The 25781-nt window shown below is 35.5% G+C and overlaps 1 protein-coding gene across 4 annotated transcripts in view; it reads right to left on the bottom strand.

The window, feature by feature from the left end:
* Positions 1–25781, bottom strand: part of LOC121417119 (oxysterol-binding protein-related protein 1-like) — a 70691-nt gene that overhangs the window by 17129 nt on the left and 27781 nt on the right. For all 4 annotated transcript variants that reach the window (XM_041610719.1, XM_041610726.1, XM_041610704.1 and 1 more), the window contains exons 14-15: positions 6098–6570; positions 5216–5426 (exon numbers count right to left, since the gene is read on the bottom strand). In XM_041610719.1, the coding sequence (XP_041466653.1) occupies positions 5216–5426; positions 6098–6570 (684 nt within the window). The remainder of the gene's footprint in view (positions 1–5215; positions 5427–6097; positions 6571–25781) is intronic.

Here is a 25781-nt window from a genome sequence, read left to right as displayed (position 1 = left end):
TGGCTGAATTGGTCATGTATACTAAGTAAAAACAATTAAAAGACTCATTACATTTTTCAAACATTAAAAGGCAGTAACCTTTGTAAAACTGACATGAGAAATATGTGTATAGGCAAGAATACTTAGGGAATGAAAATTTATATACATGTATGTACATGTACATAAGATAATGAGGAAAAGGTAACTTTAGAATAATAAAAACAAAGTACATAAGCTGTAAAATATCAATAAAAAATATGGATATTAAATAAAAGAGTTGATTTCCTCATTCATTAAAAATTGCAAGTAGGCTGGTATTGCTTTCAAATGAGCAATGGGTTTATTGATTGGGCATGTCAGGAGATCTATGAAAATATTGCTCAATGTGAGAGAACATACATACATGTACATGTATGCAGGGAGTTCTGATACATGTACATGTGTATAGAACAACACATTACATACATGTACAAATGTACATGCAAGCCTCAAATCTGAAACTGCTTTAGTCACATTTTCCCTTCGGCGAGTCAAAAACAGCCGTTTTATATAGTTTTATTCAGACCACCTACTACTGGTACAAAAATATCAAAAACGACTGTATTTGACTAGCCGTACAGCCACCATAGGGGAAATGGGACTGAGGTCACTGCAGGTACACATTCTGTTCTGAATTCCACACCGAGTATTAGCGCGTTGTAGATCATGTTTACATACATGTATTATCATCATTACAAATGCACAGAATGGCATTCCAGCATTTGTTGTATGTTTGAAATGTGACTAAAAAAGCGGAGGAACAAAGTGTTCAGTATTGTTTGCACATTAAATGTAAAAATGTAGTCAACTGGAAAATATGTTGATCATTATCATCATATTGATCACAAAAGGTGATGGGCCAAGTATTATCAGTGTTGATTAGGGGAGCGTATCATAAGGAAGTTCATGTGTGAATTCTAATGACTAATTTGCTCTCAGCCAATCAGATGCAAGGATTTCTAGTAGCTTATAACAATAGTCAGTTAAAATCAGTGACTATTATTTCATGAAAAGCTCCCCTGGTGGTGTCAGGGTGATACAGTCATACACGCCAATCTCCTACAAAAGCCAAAGCTGAATAACAAATAGAGGGGTTGGGTCATTGTATCATTGAACATGGTAGTAGTCTTCATTTTCAGTTTGCTTACATATTCAAATTTGGACCGATGTGTTATGCTGCAGTCACATTTCCGCTACAGCCGCCGGACAGCAAGTCAAAAGGCTAGTCGAAAACAGCTGTTTTATCTGTAATTCAAACCACTGTAGCTGTGCAAAATATGTTATAGTGGCTGTATTCGACTTGCCGTACGGCGACCATAGAGTAAATGTGACTGCGCTAAATTAAGAACATACATGTTGGCCATTATCTACATGTACTTCACATATCCTGATTAATATATGTACATGTACCATGAAGTGGGAGGAAAACTTAGCTACAATAATTAAGAATTATCAAAGTAAGAAAATTATATTGGGCCTCTACAAACAATCAAGTGTGTTATATTCCTAAGAATATGCATCAAAAGGAGAAAAATTATTGTTTGCCTGAAGGGTACGAGTTTACTAACCTTTCGATGTTCAAGTACATAAGCATGTACAATATAAAACACTTTGCGAAGATTGCAGGTCAGAGACTACTAAGGCATATATACAAATGATTATTTGCCGCAACAGTATCTAATAAATGATCTTTTCAAAAATAAGATGTGAAGTCTGCTAAATATATGTAAATTGAATCATTCACTTATCAAAGTTTGCCATGGGTTTTCATGTTGCAGAAATGTGAATGGAATGAAGAAACATGGAAGTGTACAAATACATATGCTCAGAACCCCGGACATGAACTACATGTAGCACATCAATGATGTGGAGCTCATCCGGCATCTCGCGACGAAATTTAACACAATTTTAATTTCAGCCCAGTTGACACTATAGTGAATTATATTGGTGACATAGAATTGAAATTGATGAAGAAATGACATAGAAGCATATTTTGTGATCTATGAATAAATTTCATATATAAATTAAGCATAAATAACTTTCTAGTCAAAATTTCTTATTAAACTCTGTGTAGAACCTTGGTGAACCTCATGTAGCTTTCAGATAGAACATAAATAATCAAAATAAATCTACAAATAAGTAATCAATTTTTGTGAGTTTTGAAAATATATGAATAAATTAGCATATTTAATGAATTTCAAAATTCTGCGTTGAAATTTTGTATCACCACCTCGAGCTATCATATAAAGCAAACAAAATTGAAATCTATCAACAAATGAAGAAAAAAAAATTTGTGATTAATGAATAAATTTTGCATAAATTAGCATAAATAATTTTCCAGACACAATTTCAAAATTTTGTGTACAAGTTTGGTAAACCTCATGCAGCTCTACCAGATGGAAGGAAAAAAATGAAATTCTGTCAACAAATAAACAAGAAGTATTTTCTGTGATTTCTGAATAGATTTTGCATAAATTAGCATAAACAATTTTCTACTGAAAATTTCATAATTCTGTGTAGAAGTTTGGTGAACCTCATGAAGTTCTACCAGATGGGAGAAAAAAAATCAGAATCGGTCAACAAATAAAGAAGAAAAAGCATTTTATGTGAATTTTTAAAAATATGCATAAATTAATTTCGCATAAATTAGCATAATTGTTCTGGTCAAAATTTCAAAATTCTGTGTAAAAGTTTGGTGAACCTCATGAAGCTCTACCAGATGGAAGAAAAAAAATCAGAATCGGTCAACAAAGAAAAAGCATTTTATGTGAATTTTTAAAAATATGCATAAATTAATTTCGCATAAATTAGCATAAAAATTTTTCTGGTCAAAATTTCAAAATTGTGTGTAGAAGTTTGGTGAACCTCATGAAGCTCTACCAGATGGAAGCAAAAAATTCAAAATCGGTCAACAAATAAAGAAGAAGCATTCTTTGTGAATTTTGAAAAATGTGCATAAATTAGCATATTTAATAAATTAAAAATTCTGTGTAGAACTTTTGAATCCCCCACCTAGTGCTATCATATAAAGCAAACAGAATTGAAATCGGACTTGAAATGGCGAAGAAGTAGCATTTTTAAATTGTGGACGGACGACAGATGACATGCCACAGCATTAGCTCATTTGGCCCTTCGGGTTGGATGAGCTAAAAATTGATTTTAAAAAATGTATTTCTTTTATTACCCCCCCCCCCCCATAGAAGTCCTGTACTTACAACAAAAACAACATACACATAAGGCTACATGATATCAAACTGATTCTGACACCCCAAAATACTGAAAATGAAAATGGTACATAAGACTACAAAAAACCTTTACATGTACATGTGCATAGGTGTGTATAGAAATTACACATGCCTTAAACTTATGAGGAAATTATAAATATATCTACAAAAACTGTATCTATATTTAAAACAAACGCCTACAACCCAAACCAATTAATCATACACCCCTATATTTCCTTGAATACATTGCTATCAATCTGCAGTACATACGTACATGTAATGGAGTTTATTGATTAACCCTACTTGTATTCAGTGTTGTCTTATTCAAATGCAGACATCACCAGAGACTGAAGCCACTGTGCAAATATAAAGTTGAGATTAATTCCAATTTGAGCACTCAGGTGACTGGGTGATATACTTGGACACCAGCCTAAAAAACATTCATCAGAAATTCCAAAGGTCTATTAAGAGTATAGACAATATTAAATCCTGGTACAATTGTGGGTGAGAGAGACTTGGGTCTCACTATTCTCCTCATCAACACATTTGATTAAAACCTACAAATGTGTACAGGCACATGCAAATATTGTTTTGTGAAATATGTGAAATCAGAGCTAGATCCTTTCACAAATGTCACTTGTTGTATAAACCCAAAAATAAAGCACTTGGCAAAATATAAGAGTTTATAAATGCAGAATAGAGTACCGAAGTGTGACGTTATTAATTTTTACTTTATGCATTATCAGCGTTTTTGATACCATAATTTGGTAGAGCATCATGAAAAATCCCCACAACCCAAATTTGGTGGGAATCGGTCCACTGGGCCCCAAGATATGACCTCATGAATACATGATTAGTCCCATTGAAGTCAATGCATTATTGGCCTTCTTCTAAATGTCCCCACAGACCAATTCCCACCATATTTGGGTTGTGGAGGTTCTTCATCATGCTCTACCAAAATATGGTATAAAAAACGCTAAAAGGCTGGAAAAAAAATTGTGACGTCGTCATTTCAGTACTCTATACAATATCGTATAGTGCATTTACTCGAATATTTCGCATTATACATCAAAAGTCTCTGGGCACTTTACTGGGAGAGGGCAGGCTTTCTCCACTCCCTGGGGAGCATTCCAATAAGAGCTTCTAGTCTGACTTGCTAAGCATCCTACTTGGTATTTTACACCTGGGTGAAGAGTGGTAAAGAGTGGATTGACGCCTTGCCAAAAGACGCTAGGCCACAGAGGGATTGGAAAACACAACCCTCTGATTACAAAGTTAGCATCAGAAACAGTACACCAACATCCTTCCACAGAGTTTGCAAAAACTTACTCTGAACTTTTCTAACCTATTGTATTCTTATTCCATTCCAAAATGAAAAAAAATATCTGGTACTATTTTCTAATTCACAAACTGTAGGCCAATATGAAATAAAAATTTAATAATTATATCTAGATATCAGTTTTGGAGCAATATTGACACATGAGTTTTATCATAAAATTTTTAATTTCATTTTTTTATTACATTTTAACATAATATTCATAACTCATGACACAATCAGCAATCACACTTTCCTTTTGCTCTGCCCCATTCATGTCATTAAGGTGTTATAAAAGAGTTTTTTTCATGCAGATTTAGAAAACGTTTTTGAGAGATCGATCATATAATGAGCATTTTAATACAAATTTGCAAAACTTTACCTGTAAAGACATTCTCTACTCTCTATTAATCTAGATATTTTTATATTTAAAAAACAAATAGAAAAGGAAAAGGGGAAAAATACAGTAATGAAAGAAAATGTCAAAGGTTGCCAATTTGAAGAACAAGAGCTGATCAAACAGAGAATCAAATAATTAGCTGTCAAGAGCCCTGTAACATAAAGCTTAGCGATGATCGTCGGGCCGATTCTTACGATTGATCATACACTATAACCTATGGAATCAATCAGCCCAGAATGGGGTTAATAAAAGACTTACCTTCATCCTATCCACAGGGTCATCGGACATACTGGCCTTCAGCAGGAGGTGGGCATGTTCAATGTATTCGCAGCATCTTTGGAGGAAGCTTAACGGTTCGTTAAACACTACAGGCATGGTGATCTTGGAGAGTTCTTTGCCCATGCATTGTTTTAGTACTGTCCATAACGTCATATGGTCTCGTTTGTACATTTGGGCCGGTAACCTTACCCTACAGATGAATAAAGCCAACAAAAACATATGAACATCAATGGCGTATCCAGCATCAACTAAGACAAAGAAATGTATGGGCCCATGCCAAAGCATAGTAGAATCACTATTGTCCCCAGACAATATTGGGTCCATGAAATGGTTCGTAGGACCTGATGCAGGAGGATATGAGCCTGAAAATGCAAGAAATTAAAAGCTGTTTGATAGATGCAAGTGGATGTTTCTATCATATATATTTAAAATTTGCAACAGAAGTATTGAAGGGATCATTACAGGTTATTCAAGAGTAGATCATTAAACTGCGGGTGAAAGAATTTACGGAAGCAGCATTTAATCATTAACTTGGAGTGGTATAGTGGAGTACAAAAATTGCAACAGGAGAAAATCCACAAATCAAGTAAAATTATATGTCATATTTTCATATGACTTTGATGCCAGGACGTTATGGCGCAGATGTCAAAACCTGATAGGTGCGCAAACTTTGTCCTGCGACTTTGTAATTCAAACCTGATCTGTAATTTTGTGTAAGTACCAACATGTATATAGGTAAACACACAAGAAATATGAAACTGTCAAATATATTATTTTTATTGAGCAGAAAATGATTTGGGAACAGACGGCTACGACACTATATTCTCCTTTCAAATAGTCATAGACAAAAAAATTTATTACCTTGCACAACCTGGAATGATAATATCGGGCACACTTCCAAACGTGAACACATCGCTTTTTCCCAAGTCTCTGTTTTTAGTTATACTATAATCTCCATTGTTTGATGAAAGAAGGTCTTCCTTGCTCTGTTTACTGTTTGAATGGTTCTCAGAGTCTGATATTCTATGCTGAACGCCCTCTGTTGGCGACCTTTGCTCGGAATCCATCCTGACACTGTAGAAGCTCTCAACGTCACTGAGTCGATCATCAAAGCTACCGGTGGGGCTGCTTCCTCGGCTTCCGGAGTCCCTCACACTGTGGAATTCGTGATCCTCATAGTCAAACTCCGCAGGGATATCTTGGAAGTTGAGAGGGCTTGTGGAGAGGGTCGCCGAGAGGAGTTCTAGTCTGTCATGCTGCTGCGCTAGCGCATGAAGGGCGTCCTGAAGGTTACGGGTCCGTTCTTGCTCCTGCTTCAACTGCAGGTTACGAAGCTGGAGAGAAGAAAAAAAGCAAAGAAAGAATCCATGAAATGATAGTCTGAGGATTTTAAGAAATAAATCTTTTTACTCAACTCTTTTCATACATGAACATGTTATACAAAGTACTTTTACAAATTTTGAATATGCCAACTTTGGAAGCAAGACGAAAGTACCATAGACTTGTTATGTTCTACACGTATATAAAGCTCACTAATAATTTACTAGTAGTTGATGTCAATGCAATGATTAAAGTAGCCCACAGGATAGGTAGGAACAGAAGGTAATTGCGCCCATTGCAAAAACAGATTACTTCCCTAACTCTTTTTATGTTAGAATCTCCAAAGATAGGAACATGCACCCTAGTAATGTAATAAATAGCACATCTATCTCTACTTTTAAAAACTTTCTCAAGGCTCACCTCCTTATGTAATTTATATTACAAAATAATCTCACTTTTCCTTTCCATAACAATGCCTCATAGCTAATTTATTATCGTTCTTGTCATATTATGTATATTTAACCCTATTGTTAAACTTATATTGATGCTACTTTACATTACTGGGATCCAAACTTGCACGGGTTTTTCAAACCTTTTTTTGTATCCCTCGATATGTTTTACTTTGTATGTTTTACTTGTCTAAATAAATACAAATACAAATAGTACCCATTGGTACATGTACTTTTATATTGTTACACATGTTGTTAATGTACACATGTGACAGGGAAAATAAATTCTTGATTCTTGGACAGCTTGTAAAAACCTTTAAAACTTTGCAAAGATATTTCACACTGTTCTCAAAAGATTGGGAATCCACAAGGGTATTTCTAAATAGAGTTTTTTGCATACATGTACGACACATGATGCACTGTGCGTACCGGTTCTGGAAGAATTTTTATGGTATGGTGGTACGCTATTGAGAGACGTAGTCTGGTGTGCAAATTCTGCACTTGAGTTATACCAAGGAGTTGCTGGTAACTCCTTGGTTATACCTTCTGAATGCGTTGCCTTTAATAACTTGTGTACAGAAAGCCCTATCGCTCAAGTTTTACATGTGTTAGTCTTGTGTGAAGACTCACTTGTTGATCAAATTTTCATTCAATGTCTGTGCCTGCAGACTAATTGAGACATGTACTTGCTATCACAAAAACTTGATATATGAAAGACCAGTTTTTCAAGAGATGCATACTGAACAGTGTACTGTATCCACTATGAATTATGAACATAGACACTGTTCTCATTACACTTTCTAAAACTAGTTTACTGGAAAACAGTTCAGGAAACCAGTCAGGAAGATTGCTTTGCTAGCATTCCCACTAGATCACATGAAAGTGGTTTTCAAAATCACTTCACGTAAAGCGAGCTTGTTGCTATGAAAAAGCTCTCAGTAGGGTGACACGTTTTGCGCAAAATTCAAAACGCCAGGGAAAGCATTCTACACCTGTCGTGTGGAGTAGCACGCTCAAAACTTGTGAAGATTGCTTTACAGTTTTGTCCTCACTTACATGTATGCTAAAACCAGTTTAACGAGGAAAGCGATCTTGAAAACTACATCGCGAGGTGGTTTTCTGAACTGGTTTGGAAGATCGCTTTGACCGTTCTCATAACACGTTAAACTAGCTTCCACTAAGCTAGTTTTAGGAAGATAGACTACTGCTGAATAGTACCTTCATTCATATGTTGTAAATTGGGTTCAAAGAGTCTGGTGGAGAGACTAAAAACATACAACAGACCAATAAAGGAAGTGCTGGTATTTCATGAAGGAAGTTGTGGGAATAAGGGTTGGCTGGATCAGTATTATCTTTATTACATGTAGCTTCCATTTAAGTACTCTCAATTAAAAAATAATCAAGTGCTACCAAGGATACTACTGGAAGGAAAGACAGTAAATGTAGCTGTAATTTATCTTAGGCTGTGTTTATGCCACCTCAAGCCAGAATCATGATTCAAAACAAAAACCTGAATCACAATACCACAGAATCACGGTTTAGACTTTCATTCCAATGCCGTTTCTCCTCTGGTTCAGGCCGTTCCAGTGCGCATCACAGTGCGCAGTTTGACCCATACAATGAGCATATGCACATACATTGGAAGAAGCCTGACACAGTGATGTCATAGAATCATGATTCAATTCATGATTACGTTCATAGGGTAAAAAAGTGGCGCATAAACGCACCCTTATTAATTTTTAATAGGTATGATGTACACAAGTGGGATGCTCTTTCTGGAAAAAAAACCCAACCAACTATGAAATTGATCTAAAATCAAACAGGATGTAGGCCTACTCTTGTACTCCATACAACACATGCATTGTAAATGTACATGTATGAGAATCTTCACAAAAATGAAATTAAAACGAAAAGAGCAACTTGCCCACCAATCTGCCCTTCAGTAATGAAGAAGTTCAAGTATTGATACAGAAATGGCATGAATTGAAATTATGGCACCTTGGCAACCTTGGCAACAAAAATCAAATGAGCATTTCCTTTCCTCCTACACATAGATCTGAGAAGAAATTGAAAAATCTGAAAGCACAGTCTTGAGTTCTGTTTTGTCCAAGAAATAACCGATTTCTGTTTAGTGTGAATCCTACCGTACTACATCATGTACAGAATAAGAAACCCCATTTCTGCATACTGGTCAATTATCTCTTTTCTTGGGTAGAATTCAAGTATCAAAATGAGTTTCAAGGTACTCTGCGTATGGAGTTTGAAAAGGTCTTTTTTAGAGCCCTACATGAAACATGCTTCTGCACATGAGATCAAGGGTGCTTTGAATCACATTTGAAGAAAACTTTGAACTTTGATCACTTCTACCTATTTCCAGTTTCAGAGAAACTGTGCAAGCCTTGCAATGCCCTGCATACAGCCAATTGTGCAAATATTAGGATTGTATGATCTTTCAATGATTTCATCAATAAAATCTTGGAAAAAAAATCTATTCACCTTTATACAAATCATCTTAAGATTAAAGGGGAAGTTCACTCTGACAAAAAGTACATACATGTATCAAAAAATATTGGCGAATTTAAGGCAAATACATAGATTAAAAAAGTTATAAGAATTTTAATGATTTGATTTGTGACGTCATATTGAAAGCAGATTCCTACAAAATGGCATAAAGTCAATGAAATGCCATTTTCTCAGAAAATTGAAAAAATTTAATGTACCTTAAGTATATCAATGCACAGATGATTTCATACCTGCTCCTAAAAAGAAAATAAAAATAAGTCATCAGGAACCATTAAAAAAATGAATAAAATATTTAGACAACAATGGAATTGCTAGAAGAAAATTTGAGCTTTCAGAAAATTGATCGCAAACAAAGTATCACATAGCACTTGAACTAAAAATCTAGCTGTGCATTGGAGCTTGCATCTGTTGTTCATTTAAGCTACTTAGTGTTCATTTAAATTATTGAAAATGAAAATAAGGAAAATGATTCAGAAGTTTATACATGTAGGTATCTCATTAACATTCCAGGGAGACCAAGTACTGACAAAAATAGTGCTGAATCATAAGGAGTCTTTTCAATTACCCTGATCAATTGTAAAGAAATCAATGTGCAGGTAAAATCCACATTCTCCATCGGGCAGGCTATGCCTTATTGTGTACATCGTACGTGTACGTTTTATTATACAGGCACATATTAAAATGCTAATACTGTACAAGGTGTATGTTTGTACACAATGTACGTGTGCATTAATACCTAAATTTGAAGTAGGCCAGTTGATGTATTTTTGTTTTATACGTGCACCCAATAATCAATCACTGCCACCTGTCACTGAGTTTTATACGGATTCCATACATGGTAGTACTTAGTATAATTAACCCTAATTGACCAATGATTGTAGACTATAGATGCAAGCAAGCCTAAACTACATGTAGATGCATTGACTTCAGAGGACTGTATGGTGGCCATACAGGGGGTTTCCAAAGAAAAACTTTTGATTGGATAGGCAATGAACCAGTTGCATTGCTATGTCAGTGCATATATATCATCTTTTGTTAGGCATACATGTACTTGTCAAGCCCCAACCCTAGTTATAAAAATGTATAAAATTGCAACTATTTGGTCTACACATGTATAAAAAACTGCAAATTTGCTCATTCTACATCACACCATTGTGTGTAAGGAATTTTTTTTCCATTGCTGGGGATAACCCCATTCCAATATGCATACATGCCTTCGCAAAAACTATAAGGATCAATTGAATATCACATTCTGTATTAGCTTTATATGTATCTTCCCCCTTTCCTCCAAACCCTGATGTTGAAAGTTCATTTACAAACCTGCCACAATTGACAGGTGCATGGTGTATTAAAATTATTTCCATTGCCTGTCAGCTATCAGAGGTGGCAGATGTTCTACTGTATGTCTAATATACCGGTAATTACAAGATTTCTTTTTCTTGATGTTTATTTCATTATTATATTTTTTGTAATGTCAAGGTTCTATTTAACAGTAATCTTTGTTTTCCATTTCAATGTAACATTTTATTCAGAACTTCTCAAGGAAATGTCAGAAATTGTGATATAATCTTTGCTTTTGTTTTTACTTTTGAAATATATGTACATAAATGTTACTAATTACTGCTTTGTGGCATTCTTTTTCTAACGGTTAATCTCAAAATCCTAATTTCATTAAATCTTAAATTTGAACGTGTATCACTAAACCAGTGTGCACCGGTAATGCAGTTTGCTTATTTTACGAGTAGCAGGCCTATATCCCCTTGTACACTACCATTTATATGCATTTACCATGGCAACGCAGTCCTGATGCATTAAAGGCTGCTTGGCTACCGTCACTGAAGGAGGAATATTATGACAAAACATTTTACAATTGACAAAACGGAGGTGGGGGCCAGCTCAGGGAAACGCATGAAACGCAACATCATATTTCTGAAGGGGTATTGTGCTATATACATGTGTCGGAACTTGCACAATAGCATGTCCTTGTGAATTGGCCTACATGTACATGTAATTAGCCTAACATTGTAAATGAAGCGTGGAGTCATGCCTTTGTGAAAGGGTTCACTCTGTGTAAAGTGTAATCTACATTGCTTAATGTTTTTAAAGTGCAATGTGTTATACATGTAGCAGATGGCTAAATTGGTACTTCGGGAGAGTGCTCAGTGCATCTTAATCAACATCAACCAGGTCTGGAATTCAGAATTGTAAATTCCATTAATTCCAATAATGGAACAACCAACATGATGAAAATAATATTTTTTGTAAATAACAGAAAGGGGTATGAAAGGATGCGTTTGACTCTGATATATCCATCACACAAATACATGTAAACTCACTTTCAAAATTTTGAGAAAAAGGCATTTTATTTGGGGGAAATTATATCACACAACGATGTAAGGAGAGCTGCTTCATGCACAGTACATAAATGTAGTCTGAGTCATCAGTTTATTCTTTGACTGATGGTCATCAAACCTGAAACATTTCTCTAATTTTCTGCTTTTACTAAAACAAACTTATCGCCAGGGTGAACTTTCCTTTCAATAGACAGGTGTAGTGTATGTATTATATATTGATTTCTGCTTTTCTTCAACACCTCTAGCTGATGAAACTGCACTTTCTTTCTCCCTCTTTTGGATATTCCCTCATGCTCCAATGATTCTACCTACCTTTCACGCTTCACTGATGGAAAGAAATGCTAATTTGGAAGAATTTTACAGCGTGCATCAAAGGGTATGCCAGCATGCAAGGCTTGTGAGAAGGTGAAGTGCAATATATCACAATCTTAAAGGGGAAGTCCCCCATCAAAACATCCCTTAATGATTATAATGACAGGGACATGATCAGTGACAACTGGCAAATTTGGCAGGTCTAGAGAACAAGGTTTATAAAGTCCAAGCAAACTCACAGAAATTCACGATTAATAATATACTATCGATTATTTAATCATGAAAAATAGCAATCAATAACAAGATCAAAGTGTAGGGACAGTGATTTTCTGTTTCACAAATTTGCCTTTTCTGTTTCAGAAAATCTTAAATTCCGTTTCGGCATGTCAGAAAACGGAAATTCTGTTTCCCCATAAACGTTGTGTACATAAAAAATTCACAATTCCGTTTACCTATTCAGTAGCACACAAGTTAACACTCGAGCTGGTCAAAATTTGTATCTGTCACTGTATCAACAACGCAGTAGAATCCGCTCTTATCGGATCTATGCGGGTACAAAAAATATTTTGACACAAATATTTAACATGACTACATCCTCACCTTTCACATCTTTAGCATTATTTCATGCTTAAATGAACTTTTATAGGTAATTTTGGGGGGTTTTGGACATCGTTTCGAGCAGTCAATGATTTCTTTCTACCTGCCTTTTTGGATTTCAAGATCGTGCTGTACATTTTGAAAAGTAGAGGGCAGCAAAACACGACCTGCATATGAATGATTTCGATACGGCCAATCGACTGTACCCCGTCAGAGCGGCCGGGAAGAACCAGGGTGAGGGGTACGATCGAGTGTGAAGGAGTGAAGAGTATTCACGATGTGTGGATTTTGTCGTGATTGTAGTGAAGTGAGATCGTGTTTTGTGAGGTTTTGTGGCCATTTAATATTCGTATTTTGTTGAGATTTTGGAGTAATTTATGTTGCTGTTCTGTGTATTCTGAGGAAAAATATGAGGAAAAATATGTTTTCCGCGATTTTCCGTTTGAAATGTCACTTTCCGTTTCAAAAGGCCATTTCCGTGAATTCCGTCCACTTTCCGCGATCGCGGAAAATCACTGTCCCTAAAAGTGGAGGAATGAGGAGAAGAAGACAAACAAGATGACAAACAAGAACAAGAAGAAGGAAGAATAAAAGAAGACATTCCTACCTGATCAAAAACAATGATAATAATCTCAACTTGAAAATTATACACTTATAAAACACAACATCTCAAGAGCAAAAATGCCATAAATTACCTTAAATTGATATCTAATAACAATGTAAATACAATGCTTTATGCTGTTAGTTAAGTTCTTTATACTTCAATCAGGAAAGGTTTATTTCAGTTCATTGTACTATGAGCCCTCAAACAGAGTCCACAAAGCATGTACATGCCCTATAAAATGTAAGGAGGGGGAGAGAAAGGGTTCATTACCCCCCCCCCAGTTTGTAAACCAAATAAAATCAAATAAATACAAGACAATAAATAAACAAATGAATAGAGAAAAATGAAATAAATACATAAACAAATAAATATATAATATATAAAATATATAAGAATAAATTGATAAACTAATGAAATGAAAGAATGAAATTTTCTAAACAGATCAAAGAGTCAAAGAAAGGCAGATACACAATCAAAATAAAACTATTAAAATAAAATAAGTGAATGAATTAAATAAAAAACTTATAATTCAAAAAATATATAGATCAGTAGGTTGTTCAGAAAAAAAATCATCTCTATTGAATAATGCCATTACCCCACCCCTAAAAACACACAGAAAAAATATCCTAATCTGGGATTGCCTGTTGTAATATACAGGTAAGGTACAGTGTTTGCTCAATGACCAAAGTTCCCAGTTAAACTGTAACAAAGGTTTGACAATGATTAATTGGAATGGAATTGAAAGTCTACACCTGCCTAGAGTACTGCATTAAAAAAAGCATGAGGGTTGAACTGGGTACAGTATGAGCCAACATGTAAATGTACAAGTTTATGTTTGGGTAATAATTGTCATTGCTCATGGTAATATTTTCTAGTCTACTGTGCAAACCCTATACTCGAGTTAAGGGTCTGAATGTGCAGTCTATAATATAATGCCTTGTGTACTGGACACCCTCTTGCTCATTTGGAACAGCAAGTCTTATGTGCTAGTCTTTGCGTGGAGACCAACTTTTTGATCAAAGTTTCAATCAGGGTCTGTGCCTGCAGACTACATTGAAGGTAATAGCAGTTTTCTAGTCTACAAAAGTAGACCTACATCTGCAGTGTGTGTACCTCAGCTGATTCAGTGAGTCTGCATAGCAGACTAGGTCTACTGAGGCTGCTTCGCTCGCCCTTTCAGGCTGGTTTGCTTTGCAAACCAGCAGATCCCACCTCACAAGCCATTCAGAGTCTGCAGAGCAGACTAGCAGTTATCAGTGGGAGGCTGGTTCTACCAGTAGAAGGGGACTCTTTCGAACATTGCACAACATGGGGACTTTGACCTCATGAAAAGATTAACATAAATTGAATTTTGCTTATTTATAGCCTTTTCATCTAATGGACGAAATTCTGTTTTTCAAGCCATTTTTCTAAGAGCCTCTTTGTGACGTGCACTGACGCAGTTACTCTGTATTTTTTTTCTTCAGACGAGATCTAGACCTAACTTAAGACTGTATTATTAAAGGTCTACCTTGTTCTAAATGATTTGAATGTTATTTATAATATGTTCTGTATTTTTGTACATATTTTTGTATTAAATTATGAATAATTATTTGGCTTTGCTTTGTGAACAGTGTTTTGTTGACGTATTATTACTTGTATGATTTTAATGAAGAATAGTACAAAACAAACTTCCCCCCCCAAAAAAAGGAACCAAAGGAAAGACCTGGGTCCGACCTTTAACGTCACCATCCGAAAGATGTGACCAGGGCTCGAACCTCTGCATCAATTTGTAACTTCCCCACAGCTTGGATCACAGGCACATGCCACAAAGCCCAGTCATAATATCGTGTGTGTGTATTTGAGTTTTGTCAGACGTGTACATGGGCGGAAATCCCAGGGGGGACAGGGGGGTCGTGTCCCCCCTACTCAAAATAGTAGGGGGGACACAATATCCAATGTCCCCCCTACTATTTTGGGTCTTTGGTGATGCTAAGAAATATATCACTCAAAATGGGAATAATACGTGCGTTTTGGGACGAGATGACCTTTTTACTTTTTTTTTTCGCTTGTCAAATATATTTTCGTCGAAATGACCTTACATTTTAGGTAATAGCCTTTTTTTTTGCTTGTCTAATCTTTCAGACCCTTGTACCCCCTACCTTTTGGGAGAGATTTCTGCCCCTAGACGTGTATCAATCTGGGCTCCGTAACACAAAGATTAGCGATCAATCGCTAAATGAACTGACCAATCAATATCAATGTTACACGCGCATTCGGTTTAAAATGCTGACCAGGGACCAATCAGTGCGCTTCTTTCATATTTGCAATCCATCGCAGACCTTTGTGTTACGGAGCCCAGATGTGATTATTTACGTCTGGGACCGACCTTTAACGTCACCATCCGAAAGAAGTGACCAGGGCTCGAACCTCTGCATCAATTTGTAACTTCCCCACAGCTTGGATTACAGGCACAGGCCACAACGCCCAGCAAAAAACAATATTACGACTAGTCTACTCTCCAAGAGTATTGGGTATTTACTTTTCTGACTGAATAAACCAATGCCATTGGGAATTACACACACTCAAAATTTTTTCTTAACATTGTATATATGCAATAGCTGTGTTAGCTACTAATTAATCTGTGGTGAAACTAGGCCTGGGTCACGTCAATACGTTTACAAGATGTCGTAAGCACTCCTGCTTAAAAAAAAATTGAAAAAAAATTGCTAAAATTTCACATTTTACATCTTTAAATCCATGAAATGGCCTTCTTTTTTTCCATAATTCCTTAAAATTACTTTTAGTTGAAAAATATCAGAAAAATTAAGTATATTTACCTCTTTCTCGACTCTGATTTGAACTTACCTCGGTAAATATTGTAGTCCCACATGTACACTTCCATGGTTTTGCCATGAAAATCTACATATGGGACTACATGGGACTGCAATACGAGGAGTATTTAGACAGTTAAATATTGTTTTTAATGTGATTTTCATTGATTTTAATGATTCTTATTATTGAAAATATTCATTAATCATCTCTAGGAAACTGTCTAAAAGTGGCAGAGTGGTTTTGAAGAGGAGGGAAATGAGGGGTAGATGAATATCAACGGGTTAATTGCCGTTTTGTATTTTTAGGAGAGGGGACTTGGGTCACGAGGAGCAGTATTTACTGTTTTAATTCAATTCTATTGATCTTAATAATTCATCATCGAAAATAGGAAACAAGTGACACAATGGTTTAATTCGGATGAAGGGGGACTTGAATCACGAGGAGTAATTATACAGACATTCTTTTTAGGTACCTTACGAAATAAAGCAATGGAGACTGTTAAGAGGGAGATATGCAATTTGATTTATTTAGTAAAAACGTGATAGACGAAATAAAGCATAATCATATTATATAATGAGATTTATTTATAGCATAATTAAAAAGTACAACGAAATAAAGCTATATACTGAAAAGAAGTAGATGCAATTATGATTTATTTAGTAAATTAGGGATAAACGAAATAAAGCAATGTCTGAAGAGGGATATACTCGGAGCCGATTTATTTAGTAAAAATGTAAACGAAATAAAGCAAATTTCATAGTGTGGGAAACATAAGAAGATGAATATAATCTTGATTTATGTATATATGAAAAGTACTAATTTTACGAAATAAAGCAATGGAGATTCAAAAGAAATAGATGCAATTCTGATTTATTTAGTAAATTATGAATAGACGAAATAAAGCAATGGAGACTGAAGGGGATATAATGACCTATCGATTTATTTAGTAAAAACGCTGACGAAATGAAGCAAATTTTCTTGTGAGAAACATGAAAAAGATGAATATAATCCTGATTTATTTATATGAAAAATGCTAGTTTACGAAATAAAGCAATAGAGATTGAAAAGAAGATTCAATTCTCATTTATTTAGTAAATTAGGAATCAATGAAATAAAGCAATTAAGACTGTTCGAGGGATATACTTGGGGCCGATTCATTTAGTAAAAATGTAAGCGAAATAAAGCAAATTTCATAGTGTGGGAAACATAAAAAGATGAATATAATCTTGATTTATTTATATGAAAAATGCTAGTTTACGAAATAAAGCAATAGAGATTGAAAAGAAGATTCAATTCTCATTTATTTAGTAAATTAGGAATCAATGAAATAAAGCAATTAAGACTGTTCGAGGGATATACTTGGGGCCGATTCATTTAGTAAAAATGTAAGCGAAATAAAGCAAATTTCATAGTGTGGGAAACATAAAAAGATGAATATAATCTTGATTTATTTATATAAAAAGTACTACTTTATGAAATAAAGCAATAGAGATTGAAAAGAAGTAGATGCACTTCGATCTGATTTATAACGCCAATAAAGTGAAGATAGACCGCTCTACAATCTTTGGTGGAGACTGAAAAAGGGACAAGTCACACATAACTACGAGGCAGGTTGGTAGAAACAGGTAGGACACGTTTTACGTTTTGAAAAATTGTCTGTGGATCCGAGTCACTGGGGACTTGGATCACAATATAATAATGCCGTTATTTTTAGTGGGGGGTGCATATGGAACTCCTTCCTTTTTTTTTCAATTTTAGTGGAGGGGACATATGGAAGTTTTGCCGAACCGGATCTGCCCGGCAAATCTGCCGCTACACCGCCACCGGCATCACAGTCACACTCACAACAGCAATGCCACTGGCACTGTACTGCGAGGCTGGCCCGCGCCCACCACAACACCATCAACAATCATCACACACGATCAACACACAGCAACAGAGACATTTATTTTCAATGACAACTAACATGACTAATACTTATACTCACTTCACAACTAAGCCTCTATAATCAAGACCTCTAGAATAATAAAAGTCAAACTGAAGAATAAAGTAGATAAACTGGTAAAAGAGGTGTCTTCCTATCACGTTATGTAACCAAGACAGGATCACCTTCGCTCCACAGGGGTACGGTAGGTCTACTGACGTTTAATTAGGGAGAAGTCGCCATATACGTTGCAAATAATTTAGCAAGAGATGGCGCTAGACTCATGAAAAAGAAGTCGTGGATTTATTTTTTTTTCGACAACATATTGGCGCACACATCAAAATCATGGTATTCCCACTAACTTAAATGAATATCATAATTAGTAAATTGATGAAAAACAATTATATTAGGAGCTCATGCTTAAAAAGAAGAGTAATAATCAAGAATAATCTAAGATCCCGATATACTTTGCGCATTTTGAGGGATCCCAATCAAAATTATTGCTCAATCTTATTAACATTTTGTCATGATTTTTTTTCTGTGGGTTCTTGGAGTTTTCGTGTGTTTTTTTTCGACGAAATCTATCAGCGACACGTAGTGTGGGAGGATATAATGATCAACCAAAAACACATTTTCATAACCTTTTCTTTTACTTTAGAAGTGCTGGATACTTGTTTGCCGCCCGACCCGTTTCCTCTTTATCTCTTCTTCTTCTTCTTCTACAGGCCACCGTCTGGCGTATTGTCGTACTGTTGTGCAAGTGCAATGTATGTACAGTACGTGTCTCTCCGATCCCTTAGATTTGAAATCAAACTATAAGATTCCGATCGCATACCAATCCATAATTAGATCGTGGAGAGATCGACCACTACAATAAATATATCACATCGCTGCTCGATTCTTATTTACCTGAGCATTTGGCGTAATAAACCAAGAAATATCATGCGGTCAGATACAGAAAGGGTTCAAATCAAATGCGACACCAACAATAAATAGCGGGCGCACATATACAGGGTCCGATACGAGGCGATTGTTTGATAAATCACATCCAGTGCATTTAAATGTGAAAGTTCCAAGAAGTCTTTTTTTTTCATTTGAAATTCGGCATAATATAAGGAATACTAAAATCATTAATTTTGCTTTGCGGCAAGCCGGCAAGCCCTGTCAGTGGTCGGAGTAAAGTCCAGGCTTCGAGTCATGCACAGCCGATGATGACAGCAATTTCTATTCCAAATCAGAATGACGTCATTGACGTCATGCTGATTTGGAATATTTATTCCTACAGGGAGGCTAGAACTAGACTGAAATTTTATTTCAGTAGTCCTACCAATATTCCGAACTCTGATCGCTTAGAATTTATTGGCTGGAATGTTCATATCATTACAATTTCTTTGAAAATCAGAGAGCAACGAATCGTATAAAGTGCGCCGGGCTTAAAACGCAAACCCGGCTCACTGACACAATGCGATTCATTGCGATCAGTATTTCAAAGAAATCGTAATAACATTGAACATTCCTACCAATAAAATCTTAGCGATCAGAGTTCAGAATATTGGTAGGACTACGGAAATCGAAATTTAACCTAGTTCATACCTCCCTGTATAGGAATAAGAACAAATTCAAATCCAAATCGTGATGACGTCATCATCGACTGCAACTTGAAGCGGCGATTTGTACTTTACTCCGACCACAGGGCTTGCCGCAAAGCACAGTTATGATTTTATTATTCTTCACATTATGCCGAACTTCAATTGAAATCATCTTACTTCTTGCATGGAACGTTCAGTTAAATGGAGGTACAGAGGCACGAACACATCCTTCCAGAATTTCCATATTTTTTTGTATGGAAATTCAAGCAAAATTCATACAATCATAGTCATAATAAATCAATAATATGCATATATATATGTGCGCAAAGTCGCAAATAATTTCACTATAGATATTTATGTTGTTGCGGAAGTCGTATATAGGTTTTCTTTTCACCTTGGAAAATTGCTGCCATTTCTTTGGTTTTACAATTTCTCTGATCTTTTTCTTTTGTATTTCATCTTACAGAGGTTTTCATCATTTCATGGTATTGTTTTAAAAAGTTAGACAGAGCGATCACGCAGAAAACACTTCCATTTAGAGTATATGTAGATTAAACATTTTTCATTTTTTCATCCATTTATCTATTCCCACTGTACGGATATACAATGGAAATTCCGCGAGCTGATCAAAACGCTGCAAATCAAAGTATACATATCATATAGATAATATATTAAGAATTGAATACTACATATAAAAAAAGAAACAATGGAAAACAATGGTGCATCCGAAAAATCCAATAAGGCTAGAAAAACTTTTCCGACAGCGGCGTCGGCTGCATGCGGTGGCGCGCATCGTCAACATTATTAAAATCTTAACAAAGTTTTGAAATGCAATCTATAGGGACGAAACTAAAGAGGGGGGGTGAATACCTCTGTGTGTTTTTTCAAGTAGTGGGAGAGAAGAAACTAGCAAATGAGAATGAAAACGAAAAAAAATACAGAGAAGAGTATAAAAAGGTAAATTTGGGCCGTGCAAATATATAATATCCGTTATCCGTTCAAGCATAAAATGACGTCACATTTAATGAGTCGTCTAGCTGAACATAAAAATCACAAAGTTTTATACAATAAAGATTTCAATTACTTTTTTTACATCTTGCTAGCTATGATTAGAAGTACAACAGCTCTTGGATGCGCTAATGTAACTCTCTGAAAATATTTGTACAAATATTTCGAGCATCTGATTATCATTAAAAGCAAGTCTTAAATCTGTTGCTGAACTTTTACTTTATAAAACTACAAAGAAAATGTTGTTATGTTAGGTCTCTATCTCTATAGAAATGACACATACAGTAGCACCATTAGCCATTTCAATTTCATGTCTTAGAAACTTGTTTCTGCCGAGTGTTTTGGTCGTAAATGACCTTAATATCAAAAGGAAGCGATGCGAGTGACAGAAAAAGAGCCCTATAATAAATCTTAATTATTACTTCCATCAAAATAAAATACAAACCCAAAACATCTTTATCGGAATATAATATTTTTAAACTCTTTTTTTTTCACTTGAACGAACTATCTTTTTGTAAATGTTTTATAAGAGTGCAGCGGCATGGAGATTTCTATAATTTTTTAAAATTTCATATCCATGACATTGAAAATGATTTTATCACTTATCTGCTAGATATAACTCTACTGGATGTTGCATCATCAACGCCCCCTGGGCAGCACTTTAGGTGGATGCAAAATGCACAAGAGAGAAGGGAGAAAAACTAAAGACAAATAATCTATTTTAAAAATTTTGCACCCCCTTACTTGAAGATCAATTTAACTAGTCTGTATATGATTTAAAGGGCACAATTTTTGTAGGGCTCGGTTGCTAATGGTTCCTCCCATGATAAGATTGCCCTTGGAAACGAATGTGGGGGGGGGGGCTGAAGCACTGCAAAGATATTGTATACCAAACAGACAAAGACCAGAGTCACACATCCCTTTTGGGGGGAGGGGTTTGACAAAATTCACCTTCACCTGACAGAGAAAATCCTTTTTCATTGTTGCTTTTTTTTTGCTCTACAAACTTTACTTAACAAACCACCATCCCTCTTAGAAAACTATTCCATGGCCCCTGCATGATTCCTATCAAAATGACAATAATTAGGACCCTGATATCATTGTTCTGAAACTTCCATTCTTAAAGGCATCATATGGGTCGAGAAGTTGCTTCATTTGTAGCAGGGGGGGGGGGGCAAGCTGCCCCCCTGGCGGATTTCACCGGGAAATTAAAAAAAAAACAGGAAAAAGAAAAGGGAGGGAGAAAGAAAGGGGAAGGAAAGGGGAAAAGGAAAGGAAGAAAAAGAAGAAAAGGAAAGGGAAAAGAGAAAAGTGAAAAGAAAACGAAAAATTGTTTTTTTTAATTGAAAAAGGAACAAAAGATGAACATTTGAAAAAGAACAAATAATTCCGAAATAGGCCTATGTAATGTAATAGCATGATAGGAAATAAATTAAAAGATGACAAAATGCATGGCAAACAATAGCGGGAAATGAAGGTAGAATGGAATAGTCAAAGGCGAAATTGGAAGACAAAGCGAAGGGACAAGAAAAAAAAAAATAACATGTCCGGGCTGTCGAGGATTGAAAATAAAGAGCGGGAAGAAAGATGGACTGCATACAACATTGTGCTATAAGCTTGCTAAATTTTATGCAAATAAGCTACCAGGGCTTTGCCCCAGACCCCAAAGAGTAGGGGCTCTACATCTATAACCTTCAAATTGCTCTATAACGCCCTCTGTAGGGACCCTTCCTACATTAAGCTTTACGTTCAATCACAGGCGTACAGGCACAGTGGGGGGGATCTTGGTTCCACACCCAAGAGGAAATAAAAGTAATTATAGGAGACAACGTATAATGAAATGAATGTGTTATATGCTGAATATAATGGAAAAATCTAATCTAATCACATTATTCGAATTCAATTTCAATAGCCAATTTTTTTCCAACTCACTTGGCATGCTGGCGACTTTTAGCATATTTTCCCACATTGCTATGTTTTATCCATATTTGTTTCAACTGGGTTGAATAAATGTGTTGTGTAAAAGCTATATTTTGTATATACCCGCGATTTGATTAAAAATAGCGGCAATCTGCGAGGTTTAAATGGCTTTGATATAAAAAGGTTCCAGGGGCTCGGCCCCGGACCCCAACAGCATAGCACTGCCGTATATGATTATGGTTGGGCCATGGTCCCCAAAAGTTCTACAACCAAGAAAAAAAAGGAGGAAAGAAAAGCATAGGAAAAGTGTAGGATATGATTTTATTTATTGAATATAATGTCAAGAAATATCTCAAAGTTAGATTCTCATGAAAAGGTGATTTTTTTTCTCGCTCGCTCGAGACCTATATTAAGCAGCTTTTTAGCACATGCGCCATACTGCGCCCCTCGTTTATTTTTACTCTTCACGCTACTGCCGCAAAAAATCCTGTTCACAGTGGCGTACAGATAACAAAAAATATAAAAATAAATGGAAAGAGAGAACAGTGAAGTCTATCATTCTCTGGATGTCTATCATGTCAAAATCTATCACAAAACTGGATTTTGCAAGCTCGCTTGCAACTTTCTTGTTTTTTTAATATAAATTCTGCCTGATATGCAAATCATGCATGGCAAAATCGTCACCTCATTACACCTTACGCCTTCATGAAATTTTTGGCTCTTGCCCCCCCCCCCTGGCCACCGACCCCTGTTATGCCGGTGCATAATGAGCAAAAAAGTTTGAGGGGGCAACATATGGTGTAAGAGGCAAAGTTTTAGAAAGTTTCGAGTGAGTGAAACGAGCAAAAATGTTGACAATTTTAATACAAAAATCAAATTTTGTGATAGATTTTGACATAATACTCAGAAAACAATATCATATTTCACCCTTCTCTCTTTCCTTTTCTTTCTTTTTCCCTTTTTTTCTTGGTCATGAAAAAAGTGGTGGTAAGAGCACCCCCCCCCCCCTCTGTACCCCAGCAAAGAAAAGTACGGTAACCTCTGAGGTCAGCAACTTGATTGGATGCAGAAAATGCAAAGGATAATTTTCAGGAAAAATGAAGACAAATCAGAAAAGAGTACACAAGTTAAAAGTAGCAGAAATTAAGCTTTGAGGGTTTATAAATTCAAAACTTTTTCACAGTTTGGTCGCTTCATTCCATTGCACATTTTTCCCTTTCAAGAACTCATTCGAGTTTGCAACATCAAGGTTAAACACTTGTTACTATTGCATATTAATATATCTTCGTTTCTGTTCAACTTCATTTATTGTCATTATCAAGTATGCAAATACACAGTATATAATCAGAATATGTAGAAATGATGAACATAATGTACATTACTACGCACTATGTTTACAATAAAAATACATATCTTAATAATTATTCATAATTCAACTTTACCTCAATACAGATATTTGTCTTTTTCCATGATGGTCATAACTCTTCCATATTAGAGCACACAGCTTTATCTCTCTCAGTTTAAAAACTTTTCACACCTCCCTTATTACATCTTACATTCAGCTTATACTTCCATTTTAAAATCACATTGTGAGTAATTTCATTCCTCAGAAATTGGCAAGAAAAAAAAGTTTTCACAACACAAAAGTACACAATATGTTAAGGAATTACAACACTTTCATCATTACCCAAAGAAAAAGGAGCACTGCAAATGCATATACACCTGAACCATTGTTTAAAAAAGTGGACCTTTACGTTTATCAATTCCTCAATAGCAACATTCATGTTGATATTCTAAAATTCGACAACAAAGAAAAGTATGACAGCACAAATGAAAAGCATATATAAAATAATGAAAAGCATATATAAAATAATGAAAAGCATGTATAAAATAATGAAAATAAATACAGTGCATATCAAAAAAAAGTTTACACTTTGAAAAAGCCCTGGGAATGAAAAGATATGCAACATGTGGGTAATTTTTTCACATATAATCTCGGGTTTGGGTCTCATCTATCCAATGAAAGTAAAAGTTTTGACAGAATGTTACACTTGAGTGAGCGATGTCCATTTTTGTAAAGCTCGCAGAAATCTGTTTGCGCAGAAATGCTTGTTTGCACGCCGCTGTGTCAAGGGGAAAGGGCAAAATCAAACTTACTCTGCGAAACATTTCTCCTACATTTCCCTTGCACTTTTAGTCAACTGAAATAAAACGGATACATTCAAGCATTTTGTAACAATTTTGCCACCCAAATTGAAATTTCAACACTTAATAAGCACAACCTTTACCCTTTTTGTGTCAGCTGGATCTGAGGACATAACTGAATCTGAACAAAAGTTTATATCAGACATCTCCAGCATTTTTCCCACTAATTGTTTATCATTGAAAGTGGGTTTACATTTCATTTTTCATTTAATACTTGTTTCTCTACACTTTTCACAAGCTTGAGAATAATTAACAAAATGAAAATCAAGCCTAAGCCATTTCATGTAAATCACAGCTCAGTGTAAAGCAAATATTGTCACGATGGCCTCGTGTGTGAGAGAGTGGGGTGGGGCGCAATGCACTCTTCGAAGTGTTTTGGGCAAGGAAACAAGTTAAAAAGGTAAAAGGTATCTTCAAATCAATTTTACTAGCTAAATTCTACATGTTCTTCGTGATTAAGGTCTACTTTTATTCGCATAACTATTTCAAAGTTCTGCGCAAATCATTTTTCACTAACTTTTCAAAAGTAAGTGGTGCTCACTCAAGCGGAAATATTTTTTGACAGTTATATTGTAATTTGCTTAAATGGATCTGTACCAATGTTAAAATGTGGAAAAATTCTCAGGATTTTACAAATATATAATTTTACAGGATTTTTTCTCAGTGTAAACTTTTTTTTGATACGCACTGTATATGTGAGTTGGTGATATCAATATGAGGCATGGATACTGCACAAAAATTAAAAGTTGGGGATGAAACTGTAAAAGAGACTCAGACCTGGGCCCAATAACATTAAAGGTCAAGTCCACCCCAGAAAATGTTGATTTGAATAGAGAACAAGTGGAATGCCTCTGGCCGTCTCACCTGCATCACGCAATTCAACATAGCAGCAGTGCTGACTTTGAAAACTACTATAACTCGCACAA

Source organism: Lytechinus variegatus, chromosome 1 (genome assembly GCF_018143015.1).
Source record: "Lytechinus variegatus isolate NC3 chromosome 1, Lvar_3.0, whole genome shotgun sequence".
In the NCBI taxonomy this organism is placed as follows: Eukaryota; Metazoa; Echinodermata; class Echinoidea; order Temnopleuroida; family Toxopneustidae; genus Lytechinus; species Lytechinus variegatus.
Note: the sequence above shows the minus strand (reverse complement) of the source record. Positions and strands in the feature narration are given on the sequence as shown.